General features: G+C 51.1%; 1 protein-coding gene across 2 annotated transcripts in view; it reads left to right on the top strand.

Moving 5' to 3' along the window:
• Positions 1-4,079: 4,079 nt before the first annotated feature.
• Positions 4,080-19,002, top strand: part of ADCY9 (adenylate cyclase 9) — a 48,736-nt gene continuing 33,813 nt past the window's right edge. The window contains exon 1 of one of the 2 annotated variants that reach the window (XM_015877395.2): positions 4,080-5,916. In XM_015877395.2, the coding sequence (XP_015732881.1) occupies positions 4,224-5,916 (1,693 nt within the window). In that variant the 5' untranslated portion in view covers positions 4,080-4,223. The remainder of the gene's footprint in view (positions 5,917-19,002) is intronic. The other variant, XM_015877394.2, reaches the window with a different exon arrangement.

Genomic DNA, 19,002 nt, shown 5'->3' with positions numbered 1-19,002 from the left:
TGGGATTTTGGGTGGATTTGCAGCAGGTCTTTCTTCAAAACCCATGCAGTGTGCACAAGAGGATTGCATAAGGCCACAATTGTTCTCTTCTCCACCTCTTTTCAGCTGAATAATCCAAAGCATCAAACACGCTGGCGTTCCCATCTCCTTGTGGTGTGCTGGAAATGACTGATGGTGCATCTGCAAGGTAAAACATGAGCTCAGCCTCTTGAGAAGGGAAAACATGTTAATGTGAATTAACACTGGGACTACATTTCTCAGTGGCCTGACTTGGAGTCATAGAAACTCCTCCCCAGTGCAGCACATACAGACTGGTTGTACGTGGCTTCTCACTGCCTGCCACCTACTCACGGAAGTCCTGCTGATGATTTTACAGCTACATAAGTCCACACCCCTTGAATACAAGTGTTCAATTCACAGCTTTTAGCTATTTTATGGTCATAGCCTATCAGGGAAAGACTCCGCTCTGCTCAGGGCATCTCAGATGGACATCTCCACAGCTGAGCTCTGATCGGCTTCTCAGCTCCCACCCTGTCCTCCTGCCACTGCTCCTCAATGGCCTGGTGCTCTGCTCCAGCCTGGCTGTCCCTTGTCCCCAGCTCTGACCATCCGAAGCAGCTGCAGCCATGCTGGATGTCGGTGCTTCTCCCCGCCTGCCACTGGTCCTCCTGCTTCTTGCTCCTCAGTGCCTCCACCCCGTGCAGCTCCATTCATACCAATCCAAGCTTCCCTGTTGCAAGTAAGAAAACAGTTTTGCTCTGTTTTGTTTTCAAGGATGTCATTCAAGTTCCTCCAGCGAGGAGCTGGAGTTATAAAAAAACCATGTTGGATGTGGCTGTGTTTGCAGACAACAGTGGTGCTTCCTGTGCTCGGAAACAGAGCGAGTTTCTATTTCAGGCTTTGCTGACTCAAGGGTGAGGTGCCCGAGCTGATTCAGCAGCTTGGCAAGTCAGGGGAACTTCTCGTTATGAATGGAACGAGCAATAAACTTGAAGTTTGCCTTCGCTTTACAGAAAGGCAGCTTCAGGGGAAGCCACGTCCCGGCAGCAGACATTGCTAAGTGAGTCTGCAGTGAGTGCAGCACAGAGCAGGAAAGCATCTCGAGATGAAGCTGTGATGGTAACGCGGGTAATCTGAGCTCCTTCTGAAGGGGGATGAGAATGCAGAGCAGACACAAAGAACCTGGTCACCGCGAGGAAGTGAGAAGAGCGCATCACTTACTCAGCCTCCTTTGCTCTGCATGGGAAAGATGCCAAAGGTGAGCGTTGTGCTCTGCTTGCACAGAAAAGTGTGATGAGCATCACGGTGAACCTGAATGTAAGAGGAGTGACAGTCATCCCAAACACTGCCTGCTGCTCAGCTGCTCAGCTGTAAGCAGAAGGCAGGGATGGCTGTTTTTTCCCCATCACCCAGAGGTTGTCGGGGTCCAGAAGAAGCTCAGCCCTGATGCTGAGCAGAAGTCTATTAGAAGGTGAATGCTGCTCTCTGTTAGGGTGGGACAGAGGGGAAGTGGCATCTCTTCCTCTCCCTTGAGCATCACTGTCTCTGCATGGACTGAACAGGTTCTGCCATATTTTCCTTCAGTATTTGTGCTGCTTCCTGAACCGGATGGGATGAATAGACCCCATCCATGGTGCCCATGCTGCCTTTCTTCCAGGCTGTAAGTTTCCCCGTGCCAGCATACACTATAAACCACAAACTCCTAAAGCACACTCCTCCTCCCCAGCTACACCAGGCAGACATTCACACCGCTGTTGTTCTGCCAGCGGCTCCCATCCGTGTTCTGTGCCCCATGGAGGCGGCTTGTGAAGCCTAAAAAAGCATCATGTGGGCTGCCACGTTTCAGGGCCCCCCCTGAGCGGTTCTGCACAGCTCCACCAGATAAGCAGCAAAGTTCAATATTATGAATGTCAAACAAAAGATCATCAGGAGAGCTGACAAAGCTGTGCCTCTGAGAAGGGAAGTAAATCGAATTCTATAGGCTAAATACATGGATTTAGTGGCATGGGCTTATAAGAAGTTTACTCAGACAGCAGAGGACACTGAGCAATCCTGAAGCTTCCCAAGAGGGGCTGGACCTGCCCCATGTCTCCTCGGTCCCATTTGATCCCATCTCACCGTCCTCCAAGCCAATATGTGAGAGCTGGGAAAGAGGAGACAACTTCATAAGTGGAGATCAAAAGCGAGTAACCAAAACCTGGGATCATGTGGGTCACTCCGGGTAAAACTTGTGATGTACGCAGCATCTTTGATGTGATTCTGTTTGTCTTCAACACAAAGTCCTGCTTTATGGAGCACAGGGGGAACAAGACACATTTCTGTTGCTTCTGAGTCTCCTCTTCATGTGTGCAGGGTAAACACGCTCAAGCTGCCCCTGCCTTTGTGTGCAGCGCACGGTGCAAACAGGAACCTTCCAGAGGAGGGTAATGGAGTTGTGAGGGGTGGGGGGCACCGGTACTATGGGGAGCAGCTCAGGGAATGGGATTGTGTGGTCTGGTTGAGGCTCAGGGGAGCCCTTATCACCTTCTGCACCTCCTGAGAGGAGGCTGCGGTGAGGTGGGGGTCAGCCCCTGCTCCTGGGTAACAGCGATAGGACGGGAAGCTGCAAGTTGTGCCAGGAGAGGGTCAGGTTAGGGGTTAGGAAACGTTCCTTCTCAGACAGAGCAGAGATGTGCTGGCACTGCTGCACAGGGAGCGGTGGGGTGTTCAGAGCTGTGGGGATGTGGCACTGAGGGATGTGGGCACAGAAGGGTGGGCTGGGGTTGGACCTGGGGATCTGAGAGATGGTCTCCAACGTGAATGATTCTACAGTTCTACACTCTGGGTGCTGGATTAAAGCCCATGTTTCAGTACCAAGATACCAGTATGGGTGGCTTCGGCTTCTCCTACGCTTTGCACAAGCAATGCTTTGCTTAACAAAGGAACAGAGCGAAGTCACGACTTGGATGGTGCCAGAGGGAAAACTCAGGTCTCTACCTGGAAGAAAACCAGCCCCGCGTTCTTCTCAATGACCCCCCGAGGCAGTCGGCAACAAGAAGGGTTCTAACGATTCCCTAATTCCCCTCTTCCTGCCCGAACACTTCAGGGCTCGTTCACGAAGCCACTGGAAGCACGTTTGGGTGAATCCACAGCCGCTGCCGGGGGCTGCGGGGAAGGCCGCGGTGAGAGCAGCCGGGACGGGACGGGACGGGACGGCACAAACAAAACAACGACCGCTATGGACGGGGCTGCTCGGTTACGGGCCGCCTCGGCGTCCGAGTGCGTCAGGAGCCGGGAACACGTTCCGGAGGCTCACGGCACGTTCCGCACCGTCACTCGGACCTTTATTAAGGACGAGCTCAGGCTGCGGTCCCGAGGGATCGGGGCACGGGAGCAGCGCGGGGCCGTGCGGGACGGGGCGGAGGGCAGCGCCTGGGAGGAAGAGATAGCGCGGAGCGGGGCGCGGCTCCGATAGCGGCGGGCAGGACGGCGGGCGGGCCGTGGGGCTGCGCCGAGCGCCTTCCCCGCCCCGTTAGCTCAGCGCGGAGCCCCGCAGCCCGTGACAGCCGCCGGCGGAAGGTGGTGTCCGCCCGCACCGCTCCGCCGCGCCTGAGCGAGCGCCCCCGCCCGCCGCCTCCTCCTCGTCCTCCTCCTCCCGGCTCCGCTCCGCGGCTCCCGGCGGCGCAGGGTCCGCCCCGAGGCGCTCTCTCGCCGCTCTCTCGCCGTTCTCTGGCCGCTCTCTCGCCGCCCGCGGCGCCAGGAACGCGCGGTGCGGGGCCCCGAGGCCCGGCGTTGGGGGGGGGCGGCCGGCGGGGCCGTCCCGGCGGGCGGAGTAGGTGGGCGGACGGGGCTGGGGGGGCGGACGGGGGCCGGCCCGGCCGCGAGGGGGGCGCTGCCCGCACGGCGGCCGTTGGCGCGGGGAGGAACCGGCGGCGGCCGACATGGAGGAGCGCGCCCCTCCCGGCGGGGACCCGGCGGCTCCTCCGCGGCGCTGAGCCGCCCGTCCGTCCCGCCCCGCCCCGGCAGCGGGCGGCGGCCCCGCGGGGCGCCCGGAGGCGTGAGAGGCGGCGGGACTATGCGGGGCTGCCCGCGGCCCCCAGCGCTGCGTGCCCTGCCCGGCCGGCGGCGGAGCAGCCCCGCGGCGCTGCCCGGGGCGCGGAACTGAGCGGCGGCCTCGGTGCCGTCCGCGCTTCCCGGCCCCGAAGGATCCGACGCGGAGGAGCAGTTCGGGAGGGACCGACAACATGGCTTCCCCGCCGCACCAGCAGCTGCTGCATCACCACAGCACCGAGGTGAGCTGCGACTCCAGCGGGGACAGCAACAGCGTGACGGTGAGGATCAACCCCCGGCAGCAGCAGGGCTGCTCCTCGGCCAAGCGCTGCAAGTACAGCATCTCGTCCAGCTGCAGCTCCGGGGAGTCGGGGGGCACCCGGCGGGCGGGCGGGGGCGGCGGGCCCGGCCTGCGCCGGCAGAAGAAGCTGCCGCAGCTGTTCGAGAGAGCATCGTCCCGCTGGTGGGACCCCAAGTTCGACTCCACCAACCTGGAGGAGGCGTGCATGGAGCGCTGCTTCCCGCAGACCCAGCGCCGCTTCCGCTACGCCCTCTTCTACATCGGCGTGGCCTGCCTGCTCTGGGGCATCTACTTCGGCGTGCACATGAGGGACAAGCAGATGGTGTTCATGGTGCCGGCCCTGTGCTTCCTCTTGGTGTGCGTGGCCTTCTTTGCCTTCACGTTCACCAAGGCCTACGCCCGCCGCTACGTGTGGACTTCGCTGACGCTCACGCTCCTGGTGTTCGCGCTGACTCTGGCCCCGCAGTTCCAGGCCCTGGATCCCCTCTCTGGGAGCGGTGATGTGTCCAACAGGACGGCTCCAACTGCTCCCACCGACACCTGCCTGTCACAAGTGGGCAGCTTCTCCATGTGCGTCGAGGTGCTCCTGTTGCTCTACACGGTGATGCACTTACCCCTGTATTTAAGCTTGTTCCTGGGGCTGTCCTACTCGGTCCTCTTTGAAACCTTTGGTTATCACTTCCGCGATGAGAACTGCTTTGCGCCGCTCGGAGGCGGCGCGGTTTATTGGGAGCTGTTGAGCAAAGCCTTCCTTCACATCTGCATCCACGCCATCGGCATTCATTTATTTATCATGTCTGAAGTCAGGTCCAGAAGCACGTTCCTGAAGGTGGGGCAGTCCATCATGCATGGGAAAGACTTGGAAGTGGAAAAAGCCCTGAAAGAGAGGATGATTCACTCTGTTATGCCCAGAATAATAGCTGATGACTTAATGAAACAGGGCGACGATGAGAGCGAGAACTCCATCAAACGCCATTCCACCTCCAGCCCCAAGAACAGGAAGAAGAAGCCCTCCATCCAGAAAACCCCCATCATATTCCGGCCGTTTAAAATGCAGCAGATAGAGCAGGTGAGCATTCTGTTTGCGGACATCGTTGGCTTCACGAAGATGAGCGCCAATAAATCTGCCCACGCGCTGGTGGGGCTCCTCAACGACCTCTTTGGGCGCTTCGACCGCCTGTGCGAGGACACTAAATGTGAGAAGATCAGCACACTAGGAGACTGCTACTACTGTGTGGCCGGCTGCCCCGAGCCACGGGCAGACCACGCTTACTGCTGCATCGAGATGGGCTTGGGCATGATCAAAGCCATCGAGCAGTTTTGCCAGGAGAAAAAGGAGATGGTCAATATGAGAGTCGGCGTCCACACCGGGACGGTGCTGTGCGGCATCCTGGGAATGAGGAGGTTCAAGTTCGACGTGTGGTCCAACGACGTCAACTTGGCCAATCTGATGGAGCAGCTGGGGGTGGCTGGGAAAGTCCATATTTCAGAAGCTACTGCGAAATATTTGGACGATCGTTACGAAATGGAGGACGGCAAAGTGACGGAGCGGGTCGGTCAGAGCGTGGTGGCCGACCAGTTAAAAGGTACGTGCTGTTGTTTTGTACTCGGCTCTTATTTTGCCTTTTACAAGGGAGTATCTTTTCCCCAGTGCGTGCTTTGCGCTTGTTGACTTGCAGATTGAACGTGCTGTTCGTGTATCTCGGCGTGCTGGGGATCAGCAGCGCCCGGGGAGTCTTGGAGAGAACGATGTGGTGATGATGTGCATGAAGGAGCTCGTGCCTTTTTTGGGGGGGTATTCAAAGCTCTTTTTGACTTTGAAACTCCTTTAAGCTATTTGTGAGCATGTAGCGTTGTAGGGAGGAGAAGGTGAACGCGCTTGCTGTCTGCAAGAGGTTTTTGTTGTGCTGTTGTGTCATCCTTGAATGCAGTAAACAAACTTGTTAATTGACTTGGTGTGCCATACATACAGCATATGTGTTTGGTGAAATTATGTGCATCTGTGAAAAGTTTGTTGGCACCGAAAGAGTCGGGACTGCGGAGGCACTTGGGAAAGCTGACAGCTGGATTCTCAGAACGGAGCGAGCGCTGGCTGCGAGTTTGGCAGTTTGATAGCGAGTTGTTACGGTTCGGAGTGACGCTGGAAAAAGTTACTGGGGTGGCTCAGCGCTCTGGCAGATGCCGTGCTGTCTGCAGCTCCAAATGAAACTGCAGGTTGGTGATTTGGGCAAGACGCTGGGGATCAGCTGGCTCCCTGTGCGGATGGAGGAAGGGGCTGGTGGTCACTTCACTGCAGAGTGTTGGCTTTCCAATGCAGCTCCCAGCAGAGCTGGTGACCCAGCTCCCCCTTTGGAGCTGCCTGCCCTCAGGGCTGTGCTGCTGTCTCATGGGCATGTTTGTCCCCAGTCATAGAAAAGTGAAAATGAGCACAGAATCTTGTTAGAATCTCATGTGGCAAGCCCTTAAACCGGGCGTGAGTTTGTTCTGTTTATAAATGTGCACACTTCTAAAGGGAAAGAATGGAAAATGGCATGGAAGGAACCAAAGGAGTTGCAGGAGAGCGTTGTGGGTGGGGTTTGGGGCCGTAAATACGGGACGAGGCCAAAGTGGCTGCAGAAAGGTCAGCAAATGAGGACAGACAGAGCGCCGGGAGCGATGGCAGCGCGCTCGTCTGGCAGGTGCTGCTTGGGATGTGACACAAAGACTTATTTTAGGGGAACAAGCTGTCTGCATGCAGCACCAGGGCTGAAATGAGGCTCATGGGGAGGATAAACATCCACACTGATGCTGGCAGCTGGGAGCCGTGGGGCTGCAGCAGATGTGTGTGCTGGGGCTGAGCTCTGTGCTGGGCTTGAGCTTTCTGTTTGAGTCTTGAAAATACGAATGCAGTGCAGTTCTTTGAAATGGGTTGACGCTGATGTACACGTGTGGGAGAGTGCTTTGGAGAAAAAAGGCTCAGCTGTGAGCTCTCTGTCAGCCCAAGCTGAATTTTGCCTTTCTGGTGAAAATAAATAGCATCAACAACAGATTTCTGTACTGATTGTAGAGAAACAACTGCGTGGTGTCTGAACTCTCCTTTTCCCTCTTCCCTCTGACTTTATGGCTGGATGCAGTGAAGGGCTGGGCTGTGGCAGCGAGTGAAATTAAGTGTTTTTGCTAAATTTATAACTGTGCTCAATGCCATTCATCACAGTGACGTGAATGGACTTGTGGAGACTGACGGTACTGCTCTGAAATCCTTGTGTGCATTTGTCCGTGTTTTCTAGGAGACCACAAGAGCACTGCATAGAGCAGTGGTACCTCGTGCCAGCACTGCTGCTTCTTGATCTTTCTCAGTCTTCTGTTCTTGGTTGGGTTTCCTGCGAGGAGGCTGCTGTCCCTGCAGCGTACTGATGCAGGTTGGGCAGCTCTGTTGCCTTACTGTTTTCCCTGAGCGTTAGTTGATAGCAGCAGAGCAGAGGAAGTTTGTTGTGGATGTTAATGATGTCATGTGTCTTATTCTTTTCAAGTATCAAAGTGCTGCGGAGATGACAGGCATAAGCTTTATTTCCCTACCAACACTTCACTTCTCAGCTTCCTTTCAACCTTTGGTATCTTAATGATATCCTATTTTTTATGTCGTGTGCCTGGCAAATTATCTCTTTGTTGCCTGTGCTGCTGTTGCTGCTGGCTGAAGCTGAGCCAGCGTTGCCAAGCCAGCTCTTCCTCAGCAGAATGGGGTGCTGAGGGCTCAGGGCTCGTGCTGATGTGAGCTCTGCCCTGTGTTTTGGGATGTGGTACAGCAGTGACAGAAGTGCCCTGAGTTATCCTTCTGCTGCTCTGCATGTGTTTGGGAGGATGCAGGATGTAACTTAGTTTCTCTTTCCTGGTGTTGCTTTGGGGTTTGTTGGAGGTTTTTAGGATGCAAGTGTGTTTTCTTCCTCCTTTGGCTGATAAATGATAGGATGCTTCCATGCCTCCTTATTTCAAGCAGCAGGGCTTCTTGCCCCACCAAACCTGCAGGGACAGGGAGCCACTGACGGCCTCACAGTGCTTTCCCATTTCTGTCTGCTCTTGCTTCTGTCTTGACTGCACCTCATCCCCATGGAGGTGATGGGGGCACAGTGGAGCAGTGCTGCTGTGGTGTTTTCTCTAGCTAAACCCCAGAGTGCACTTTGTGTCTTTTGCTGTGGCATTTCAGACAATTTGCATTTTCTGTTTTCTAGCTAAGCTTCCCAGCAAATAGATTTATTGAGGGCTAGGAGAGATAGCAAGGGTCACATAATATGCGAGATGATGACATTAATGTGTCCCTTCTGGGCTCTGTGGAGTCAGAGATCTCCTTTCAGGGTATAAAAAGTCCTGCTTCTGGAAATGTTGTTGTTGTTGTGCTCTTTGTTGTTCTCATTTCTTCTCGTCTGTTTGCATTTCTCCCTCTTGCTGCTCAGGAGGTCACGCTCGCTGTTTGCCAGCCAGCCACATTCCCAGAAATACCAGGGTCACCACTGCCTGGTTTTGAGCACTCAAAATGCATGAGCATCTTGGGGAAGAATGCTGGCTCTGTTTATGGAGCGTCGTGCGACAGAGCCGTGGTTTCATTTGGGAGGTGTCTTTGTGTGCTCTTAGCCTGGTGCAACTCACTGTCATTGAAGTTCCTCCCCACTCTTGTGGCTGTTGGCCACTATGCAGCTCCTTGCCCAGGCTGTCACAAGCTGAGCAGCCAGCTTGTCATTTTTACACCACCTGAGCTATTCACTGCTGTTACTGAGGCAGGAGTTCATGGAATCATTGCAGAGCCATAGGATGGTTTGGGTTGGAAGGGACCTTTAGGATCATGTGGCTCCAAGCCTGCTGCTGTAGGGGGCTAAGTGGTTGAATTTGCCCAGAATGTAATGAAGGAGCTTATTCTGAAAGTAAACATGGCTGTTTTTCTTTGTGCAATAGTGCTCATCAGCTTTAATGCCAGGCAGAAAGATGTGGAAAGGTGAACTTCTCCAAGTGCTGAGGGAGGTTTGCTGGGTGGCTCTTTAACCCAGACAGGTGGAAAAATATCGGTCAGCAGAGGCTCTCTCCTCTGTTTCTTTGGCTGCCTGAAATATCATTGTCGAAATGCAAACTGATGCGCTGCACCTAACAAATCTGAACTCCCTTCTCTCTATTTACTCCACGCAGTCATCAGAAGCGTGTGAGAGACTATTCAAATGGAAGAGAACTTTCTATTCTTTAAGTGAAACCCTTCATATTGTGGGTTATCAGGGGGAAAGATTGATGGAAAAGACAAAACACAGCGAAAGGCACATAATTTATGTTCATCTCCTGTCATGACGGATGTGTGATTTGAATAGATTGTTTTAAACTCTTTTTTTTCCCCCCTGGTTATTTCACAATATGAGCTTCGCTTTTCCCTCTGGCAGGTGGAGGATGTAAGAACTTCCTTCCACTGCTTTAAAGCACCAGTTTCATTGGGATTTCATGGCACTGCAAGTTGCTGTAGTGTCAATGTGGTGGACTAAAACTGTTCTCTCTGCTCTGCAGTGTGTGGCTGGCTGTGCCTCCATCCCTGCTGGCTCTGTAAGGAGAGACAGCAACTCCTGCTTCCGTTGCAGCTGACACTTGAAAATTCCCTGCTATTTTTAGACCGTTTTTGATCTCACTTCTGTCCTTCAAAAAGAAGGAAAATAATAATAATCCCAGCCTTTAAATGTTTAACATCCAGCAGGAGCTCCTCATCGCTGCCGTATTAACGCCTTGTAGTGGACTCTTACCTACCTACGTGTTGCCGCCATGGGACAGCCCTGCAGGAGTCAGTTGGAACTTGCCTTAGGGCTGTGCAGGGTGTGTAAGTGCAGCTGCTTGCTGTAGGACTGCTGAGCCAAGAGCTGTGCTGCCTTCAACCCAGGCTGGCAGCGCTGAATGCATTTTCTCTTTCCTTCTTTCCAAAACCGTTTTAGCCTTACTCAGTCTCCCAGTGTGAGGCTGTAGGGATAGACATGTTTCTGGGTTCCAAGATGTCCCAGCTGTTTTCCTTAGGCAAGCATCCCTTGGGTTCAAAGCATCCCTTACAAACTTCTAGGTTTGTATTTGGTCCAGTAACTTAGATGGGAATTCTTTACAAACCATATAAACACCCATAAATTTGTGCTACAAGTCTTTATTCCACCGACAGCGCTTCCCATTCCTTGTGTTGCACTGCTGAAGCTGTTATCTTCAACCACTGCTCAGGCTGGTGACTTCAGCTCGCTCCATACATTTGGAGATCACGTTATGGGCACGAAATAGCACTGCTGATGAGAAAGATCCTCACAATTGGAGCAGGGAAGAGGATCTGGCAGGGTAGTCAAGTTTGCTGGTGTAGTAATGGGATCTTACGCTTGCAGAACAAAAAAAAGGAGGAGAGAAAGTAAGGAAAACCAGTTAATAATCAATACGATCTGGAGTGGAAATGCAAAGTCATGGCCTGAAGCAGTGATGGAGCACCTGGTGGGAAGGCAGGGCCAGCCCAGGGGGGCTCAGGTGCATGCAATACACTGAGTGACTGGAAGGGCTGGAGCCAGGATCCACCCCTTCCCAGCCCTCATTTAAGGGCTGCTAGTGGAGGTGAGGGTGTTTTGCTGGAGATCCCTGCCTACCTCAGGCTTCCCAAGGGTAAGCAGACTTTTTGCTCTGTGTTTGTGCCCACGGTTGCTGCACTTGGGCTTATCCTCACTTGCTGAAGCCCAGGACTTTGCTATCCCTCTGCATAATACATGCCTAATGCATGAAATAGAATTAGCAGTTCTCTGTATGTTATATTAGGTATGTTTCCATTAGTGCTCCCTGATAGCTTTTATGTGGCAGTTCCTGAGTCTGGTTGCTGCAGTTATTTATTTGAACTCCTGTTTAATGGCCACGTGAGGTCTGTCCCATGAGGTATGAGGCATCTTTATCCTCTGACCGACTTGGACTGGAGTGAAACAGGTAGGTCTGGAAGCTCAGTGCCACGGGCCAGTGTTACGGACAGGATGTCGTGAGGAAATGCTGCTGCAAGGGCATGACTGCAGGGAGACCAAGTGTGCTGTTAGCTCTGAATTTCCGCTGTTTGGACAACAGGAGCTGGGCAGGAGGGGAGTGCTTCGAGGAAGTCAGTGCTTGGGCTGCACCAGCAGAAGGAGCAGCCACAGCTTCCAGGAGGGGGAACCTTGCTGAGAGTCATTCTGCTAGCAGCTCTCAGGCCTTGGCATGGGACTTTAGTGGCTTTTCCCATCTATCCCTATGTTTTAGAACTTGGTTCTTACTTAATAACGTTATGTAAAAGGCTTTTACTTGTTTTGCTTTCAGTCTGACTGTCTTCTTCTTGGGACTAGCGTCACTCTTGTGATACGTTATGAAACAGATTTTATCACGTATGTACATGTAGGATCCTAATGAGACAATATGAATAATATTTGATGTTTGACTTGCTGCTTGGCACCAACTGGAAGCGGAGAGCTTTCTTTAAAATACCACACGAGGATGAGAAAGTGTATTAATAGTCATTTCATAATCCCAATAAAGCATTTAAGAGGAGCACACTCCACGCCTCACCCCGCTCTCTGGAATCCGTAGCGATGGCTAATTGAATTTTTCTGCTGAGGATGTGAAGTGAACGTGTACGTCTTTGGTTATGAAACATCACAGTGCTGGAATCTGCCATGGGCACGGAGCTGTAAACAGAAGGCCTGCAGTTGCTGCTGAAGTCATGTGCACCCACCTCTGCAGGGAACTTTGCTCACGCTTTGGTATTTCGTGGTAGCTTTTCCCAGAGGAGTTAAAAAATCTTTGTTGTGTGAAATGGCTGCGAGTTATGGCTGGCATGTATATGGGTGGTGTTTCAGTATGTGCATCCTTAGGGTGTTTCTTGCCTGGTGTTTCTGAGAATGCTCTGTCAGCTGAACCTCACAGCTGGATCCTTCCAAGGGCAGTGAGGAGGTTTGGGTGCCCGTGGCCGCAGCTCCTTCCAGAAGTCGTGGTGGGAATCCTTGTCTGGAGAGCTGTTTTGTTACATGGGGAGGCTTCCCTTCTGCAGCTCACTGTCTGAAAGCCTTGAAGTCTCATTCCACAGGCTGCACGCGACCTCCAAACTGAAGCAAACAGGAATATGTCATCTAGAAATCCTGCCTCTCAACATGATGATGCAAAAACTGTCTGTTTTTTTTTTTTTTGTTGTTGTTGTTGTTATTTATTTATTTTATTTTATTTTATTTTTGTACTGTTTTTCATGAAAGAGCATGAAACAACCGAAGCACAACACTCAGCTTTGGTCCTCACTTAAACACATGGCCGTGTTAGTGTATGTGTGCTGGCTTGCTGGGAATCTCTCCAGTTTTGGTTTCATTTTCTGTGATAACTTGGCACCCCATCACTTACCTTCTCCTATCTTAAGGCTTTGTGTTGCTGCCTGTCATTGGGGCTATAAGTGTCATCCACCTCAATAATCAGATTTTCATTGTGCTGCCTGGGGTTTGTCTGTCTGATGAAGAAAAAGCTTCAGCAATGTTTAGTTTGGGGTTTTTGACTATATTCCCTGTTTTGTGTGGTAGGTCAATACAAACATTGTCCTTCTTGTGATAGATGGCTATTTCTTGGAAGAGAAGCTTTTTGTTGCTGAGATTTCCTTTGGGAAAAGCCTAGATTAAGCAAATGGCCTTTGAACTTCATGGCTGGACCTCCTCCACCCCACTGAGCTCCACACTGTCAGTATAGGTCCATGGAGGCAATGCCTTGAGGTTTCTGAGGTGGCTGGGACCTTATAGAGATCTCCTGTGCTCAGTGTCAGTGTCATGGGAGATGTCTCTGTATCTGAGGTTTCAAGGGGTGATGGAGTTGGAAACAGTTTTAGAATGTAGAAGTAAGGTATTTCAGGATGTATTTGCTTGTTAGGTTTCTGCACTTAATGTCCTTCCCTACAGTACTTTATTTATAAGCACTTTGGTAAGCTGTATTGCATATATATTTGGGGACTGTGATTTGACTTGTATGAGCCTAATATTGTTTTGAGTACGAAGAAATTTGTTACAATACAGGCAGTGAGGCCTGTGTTAAAGAGAAACCCTTCCAGACCCCATATTTCAAGCTGCCTTGAAAGAAAATGATTCAATGTATACAGAACAGGGATACTTTTATAGCTGAACCATAACAAACAGAGGATGAAATGTTACTGTAGTATTTCCCCTTTCTCTTGTCCGGGGATACAAATTAGCTGCAGAAGCAGAGTGCGTGACCTGGGAATGCTGCTGTGCCCTGAATACTGCTGGGGGAAGGAGGGGATGCCCTGGTGGGGCTGGGGCATGTGCTCGCTTTGGGGGCTGTCTGGAGGCTCTGCATGCTTCCTTCCCCATCTGCAGCTGTGCAGCCTAGCCCTGGATAACAGCCGCCAGCCCTTCATTGCAGTGGGTTAGTTCCTGATGTGCCTGCTCAATAAACTGCCTGTGGAGGAATGTCAGCTCTCATCGAACCCTGGTTACAGCTGCAGCCAGGGTTTGGTTGGTTGTGCTCTGTGCAGCTCTTTGCTGCTCCAACAAAGCTGCTATGTCACTTTGATTCAGTGCCCCTGGTGCACTGCTATGTCACTTGTTGTTGGGAGGCTGACCAGACTCAGCCCAGAAGTGTCACAGTGAAATGCCACATAACAAACTGCAGTTCCTGCCGTTCATTCTGCACTGCAGCTCTCACAGCAGGTTCAGATCCCATTGCCTCTACAGGTGCCCACATCCCAAATGTGTTTGGGGTGGAGGAGGTCGTATGCCAGGCAGGAGCTCAGGGCCTGGCTGGGAGCTGTGCAGGCAGTGAGCTGCTCACTGTGCTCCATTCTGCCTGCCCCTTGCTATGGTAGCAGCGATGCCCAGCTCTTTCTGCAGCACTCTGCTTGTCACTCAGCTCTGTGCTCATGGTGGGAACCCAGTGTTCCACCTCTGGAAGGGAGAAGTTGCTGTCAGCGCTGTTTTCCAGAGTGGGTTTTTTTCTTTCCTTTAATACAAAACACATAATGATTTATCCCTCCTACTGCAGCATTACAGCAGTTCTGGAAAGGAGAGGGCTTTTAAGTGACATTTATTTGGGAGGAAGGAAGTGATTCTTTAATGGCCTAACATTTTCTGCTGCGTTTGGGGCGATTCACGACATTTCCTGGAACAGAACTGAGCGTTTTGGATGCTGGAGACAGAAAGAGCAACGCAGCTGAGATGCTTCCCACTGCTCTTTCAGCAGCCTCTCCCCCAAGGTACATTCCGAGACCTTTAAAACTCAGCAGAGCCTCCTCTTGACCCATGCATGGAGAGATTCATTGGGTCAGTTCATTTCCCCTGCTTCTATTGGGCTGTTTTGGACACAGGTTCTGCTCATGGGGGTGGTGCTGGTTCTGCCTTCTGTGGCCAGGTACTGGGAGTCCTCATGGGAGTGTTCCCCTTCTGGGTGCCCGGTCACTCCCTGCCTTTCCCAGGGAGCTGCTGCTCACTGTGTGCTCTGGGGATGGACCCTGCTCGTGTCTGTTGCCTCCCCCCACCTGACAGCTGTTGGAAGGAGTTATTTTCAGGCTGGAACATGGACCTTGGAGGAGCACCAGGCTCCTTTGTAAACAAACCCAGCAGTTCTCCCCTATTGCAAATGACTGTGTATTTCTTTTTACATCTTATTGTAGCCGATCTGATGGAATAAGCTGCAGCTTATTTCCCCCTTTCTATGTGCTTTCATGTTCTTTGCTATTTGTCTGCTGCTAATTCAAAAGGGTAAAACGCTGGATTGGGGGGGGAGAATGGGACTTAGTGGTGTCAGCCCTAACAGCACCTCAGTGCCATTTGCTGATGGGAGGTGTGTTGTGACATAGAAAAGGCAGGATTTTCAGATATTATAATATAAACCATTACAAATGGCTTCTTGCTATAGAAATAAGAGCTATGGTACTTTTGACCCATTTCTCACATACCTCCCAAGGCCCCATAGATCACCGTGGCAGCTTCTCTGAAAATACTGTGGCTTGTTTAGATAAATGCTTACTGTTTGTTTTCTTTGTTCTCCTGCAACCAAAGATAAGCCCCGTAGGCATTATAGCAGCAAAATATGCTAATAGGACGGAAGCTGCAAAGGGGAAATAGTTATTCCTAAGTTTTCTTTTGTATTTGTAATTACCCATTAGATTTTATCTTCGGGGATGCAGAGGAGCGAGGAGCTCTGTGCTGTAGGTGATGGGGGAGGTGGGGAAGGGTGAGTTGGAGGGATGCTGAGATCTGCATTCAACCAACCAGGGTGTTCTTGTGTGCTCCTCAGTGTTAATGGTGGAGGTGCTTTGGGTGCAAAGCCCAAAAACCCAGGAGCAGGGAAAGCCGATCCTCTCTGACCTTATGCCAGTGTTGGTGTCGTGAAATGTTCTCAAATATTTTCTCTTCTCTTTATTTTATCCTTATCTGGTGGTGTGATTGTATAGGCTTGCTCATTGATAAGTATACAGCAAAGATTAAGAGAATAAACTTGATTGAGACAAAGCTGGCAAGCGGTGGAAGCTGTGTGTGTGAGTAGGAGAGTGCTTAAAGACCCACTTGATGAGTTCTTGGTTCTCTTCAGTTTTCTCATTAAGCTGCACATTTCACACTTAGAGGCTGCAGTGTGTGTTTGCCTCTAGTTTCCTCAATATATAAATTTTGGAGTTTGGAACTTGGGGCTGTTCTTTGGTTTTGTTCCACCTCTGATGTAGCAGCGCCACGTCTCATTATTGAGATGTCTAATTATTGAGGCCGGGTCTTCTAACAAACACTGCGTGAGCAGAGGTGCTGCTTGGAGTTTGCCTTCTTTCAGATCTTCAACTTGTGATGTTAGTTCCAGGGATGGTGGGTGTTGTGAGTGAGGAGGTGCAGGTGTGTGAGCTTTGTGCTGCTGATGTGATGCAGGTGGTGCTCAGTGGCTGCCTGGATTATGGCCTCCCTCTTTCATGTGGGTTAGGATTGTGAGATTACTTCTGCTTTCCAATCACCAGTTGGAAAAAGCGTTTTAGCTTTAATAAAGCCTTAGAAACTATTTCCTTGCATGCCTCCAGCATCTTCACTTTCCCCGTGCCTCTTCCTTCCAGCCTTTCCTTCCAGGTTTCCGCTCTGAGGCTGGAGATGGAAGGCACAAAAAGGGCCGGTGCAGTGCCCGGGATGGCTGGAGGAGCAAGTGAGGTAATGGGAGCAGGCAGCTGGAAGGGGAATGGAAGCCGTGCAGCAGAGCCTGCGGGTGGCTGTTCCCTCCTTGCAGTGCTGCAGCCACTTCAGGATAGGAGACCTGAGGAAAGAGCTGGAAGTTTGATTGGAAAGGGTCATGCTTGTCCTTTTTGTTTTATGTGGGAGATGATCTGGGGTGTTACACAATCTGTGTTCTGATGGATTGGCAGTGAATCTCAGGGCTTTTCATTCTCTGAACTCTACTTCATCTGGTTTGAATAGTAGGAAAATTTAAAGATGTGATTCTCAATGGCAGAAGAAGCGATGAGGATAACTGTTCTTTTTTGGGAAGGAGTTGGCTCTGTTTTGCTTGGAAGCATCTGTAGACCTTTTCCAGCCTAGTAGATCTGTGTTAACTCTAGACTCAGGGGGTCTGTAGCAAGCAAACCAGAAAGGAAGTAGTGTAGTACCCAGCCTGGAGCATCTCTTCTGTACTTCGCTGCAAGTGAGGAATGGGAGAGGAAGAACAGGAGTGGCGATGGGCATCCCCATCATCTACTGGAGCCTTGAGGCCATGCCCGCACCCACAACAGTGCTTGGCTTTGGGTCTGCAAAAGGAAACAGTTCCATGTTGAAATACGGCTGCCAAGCAGGCTGCTTTCTGGGAAGAATGTCCAGTAACTGCCAGTACAGCCCTGGTATGTGGTATGGTTAGAAGTGCAAACATTTCCTTGCCCTAACCAGGGTCATCCTTTCCAGGGCCGTAGGGCAGCAGGGTGGGATGGAGCCAGCCCATGTGTGGGCACCATGCAGTGCTGCAAGGCCCAGGCAGAGGTTGAAAGTTCAAATTAGTTCTGGTTTCTTTAAATACTCTGTTACTTTATCACTGGGAAGAGGGCAAACAAATCTATTACTTAAAAACATGGTTCATCTTTGCAGTAGGAATCTATTTGAGATAAAAAGTAGCAAAGATTTTTTTTTCCTCATTGTTTACTTTGAGTTGTTTTACAGTAACGCTGTTGCCTTATTGCTGAGAGAATTTTAAGTACATATAAGCTCTGTAAATGATGCAAGAAAGCGATCCGTTGGCATATAATGCAAACTGAGTGAGTGGAAAAGTAAATATTTAAGGCTGACATATCGAAGTATAAATAGTGGTCACTGTGTGTAATGTCTTAATTGTAAAAATATTTCCCGAGCCCTGGTAGGCACCGCGGCCTGTCCGAGGGCAGCGCTATGAGCAGCTGCACTGATATTTTGGGAAGCCTGGGATGGCTGCCATCTGCTGTGCCAGCGCTGGGCACACGGCCCCAAGGCACAGGGAGCGGGCAAGGAGCTGGTCAGCCCTAGGAGCATGTCGCTGCACTGCGTTGGGCTTGGGGCTGGCTGATCCCATCGAGGAAGATGGTTCCTCAGTGTTGAGTCGGTGGAGGGCCTGAGTGAGCCTATGGGGTCTGTTCACCTTTTGGGTTTGGGCTGCCTGCTCTGGGAGCTGGTGTTGCTGGTCTTGGGCATCCCACTGGGCCAGGGCTTGGATCTGCTGGCGCTCTGGAGGCTGATCTTTGGTGCTCTGCAGGGTTAGGATTTTGCAATTGGAGCAGTTTGCCATCCACTGTGGGCCTAGCGTGGAATTTGCTTTGCTTTGCCATTTTATGAGCCAATGGTGTCTGTGTTGTGATGGAGCATGAGGTGGGGGATGGATGTGGGCTGTGCCTCCACATGGGCCCATGGCTGTGCTGAGGCTGCACAGCAGCTTCTCTTCTCCAAGCTGAAGTCTGGCCCACGTGGAGCCAACCTGACATTTGAACTTCATGCTCAGCATGTTCTGCTTTAGGAGTGATGCTATGGAGAGTCATCCCTCTGTTGAGCAGTTATCTCGGTCACAGGTAATGCTTTTCGTATTCCAGCGATGGCCGTGGCTAAGTCTGCACTGCAAAGTTCATTTGATAGGTAAAAAAATGGTTGACCGAATGAATATCATAATATAATGAAAATATATAATGAAATCAATATGATGCCATAATGAAAATCAAGAACATTCTCTGAAGTGCCCTTCAAACATTAAAATAAAAAGCCCTCTATCCCTGAGAACCGTGCCTTTAATAAACAAGGCAGATGCAGCAGAGGTACGTATCAGCCCCTTCAGTCATGGTACTCTTTTTCTCTTGATTTAGTCACTTTTACAGACTGTTTGTTTGCATGTTTTGAACTACTTGTGTACTTTGGTGCATGTGGCTGCATGGAAATGAACTTTCAAACTTGTGTGTGGCTGTAGTGCACGAGTTATCTCATTTTACATCTTACTGCGATAATCAGAAATGGATTAGAAATGTTTCTCTGGCAGGATGGGTATGGTATGACGAGGTCTTTGCAGTTACTTGCTTGGTGCTCATTTCCATCCTTTCTTTGAATGAGGTTTGTTTGACCGTAGTGATGAGCATCCTCATGTGTGTGGCTGGGGAGTGCTGCGTGTAGCACAGATATTAATCCTCCTCCTATAACAATATCTTGAGCAAAAGCTTCATCCTTGCATTCCCCAGCAAT

This window comes from Coturnix japonica, chromosome 14, assembly GCF_001577835.2.
Source record: "Coturnix japonica isolate 7356 chromosome 14, Coturnix japonica 2.1, whole genome shotgun sequence".
In the NCBI taxonomy this organism is placed as follows: domain Eukaryota; kingdom Metazoa; phylum Chordata; class Aves; order Galliformes; family Phasianidae; genus Coturnix; species Coturnix japonica.
Note: the sequence above shows the minus strand (reverse complement) of the source record. Positions and strands in the feature narration are given on the sequence as shown.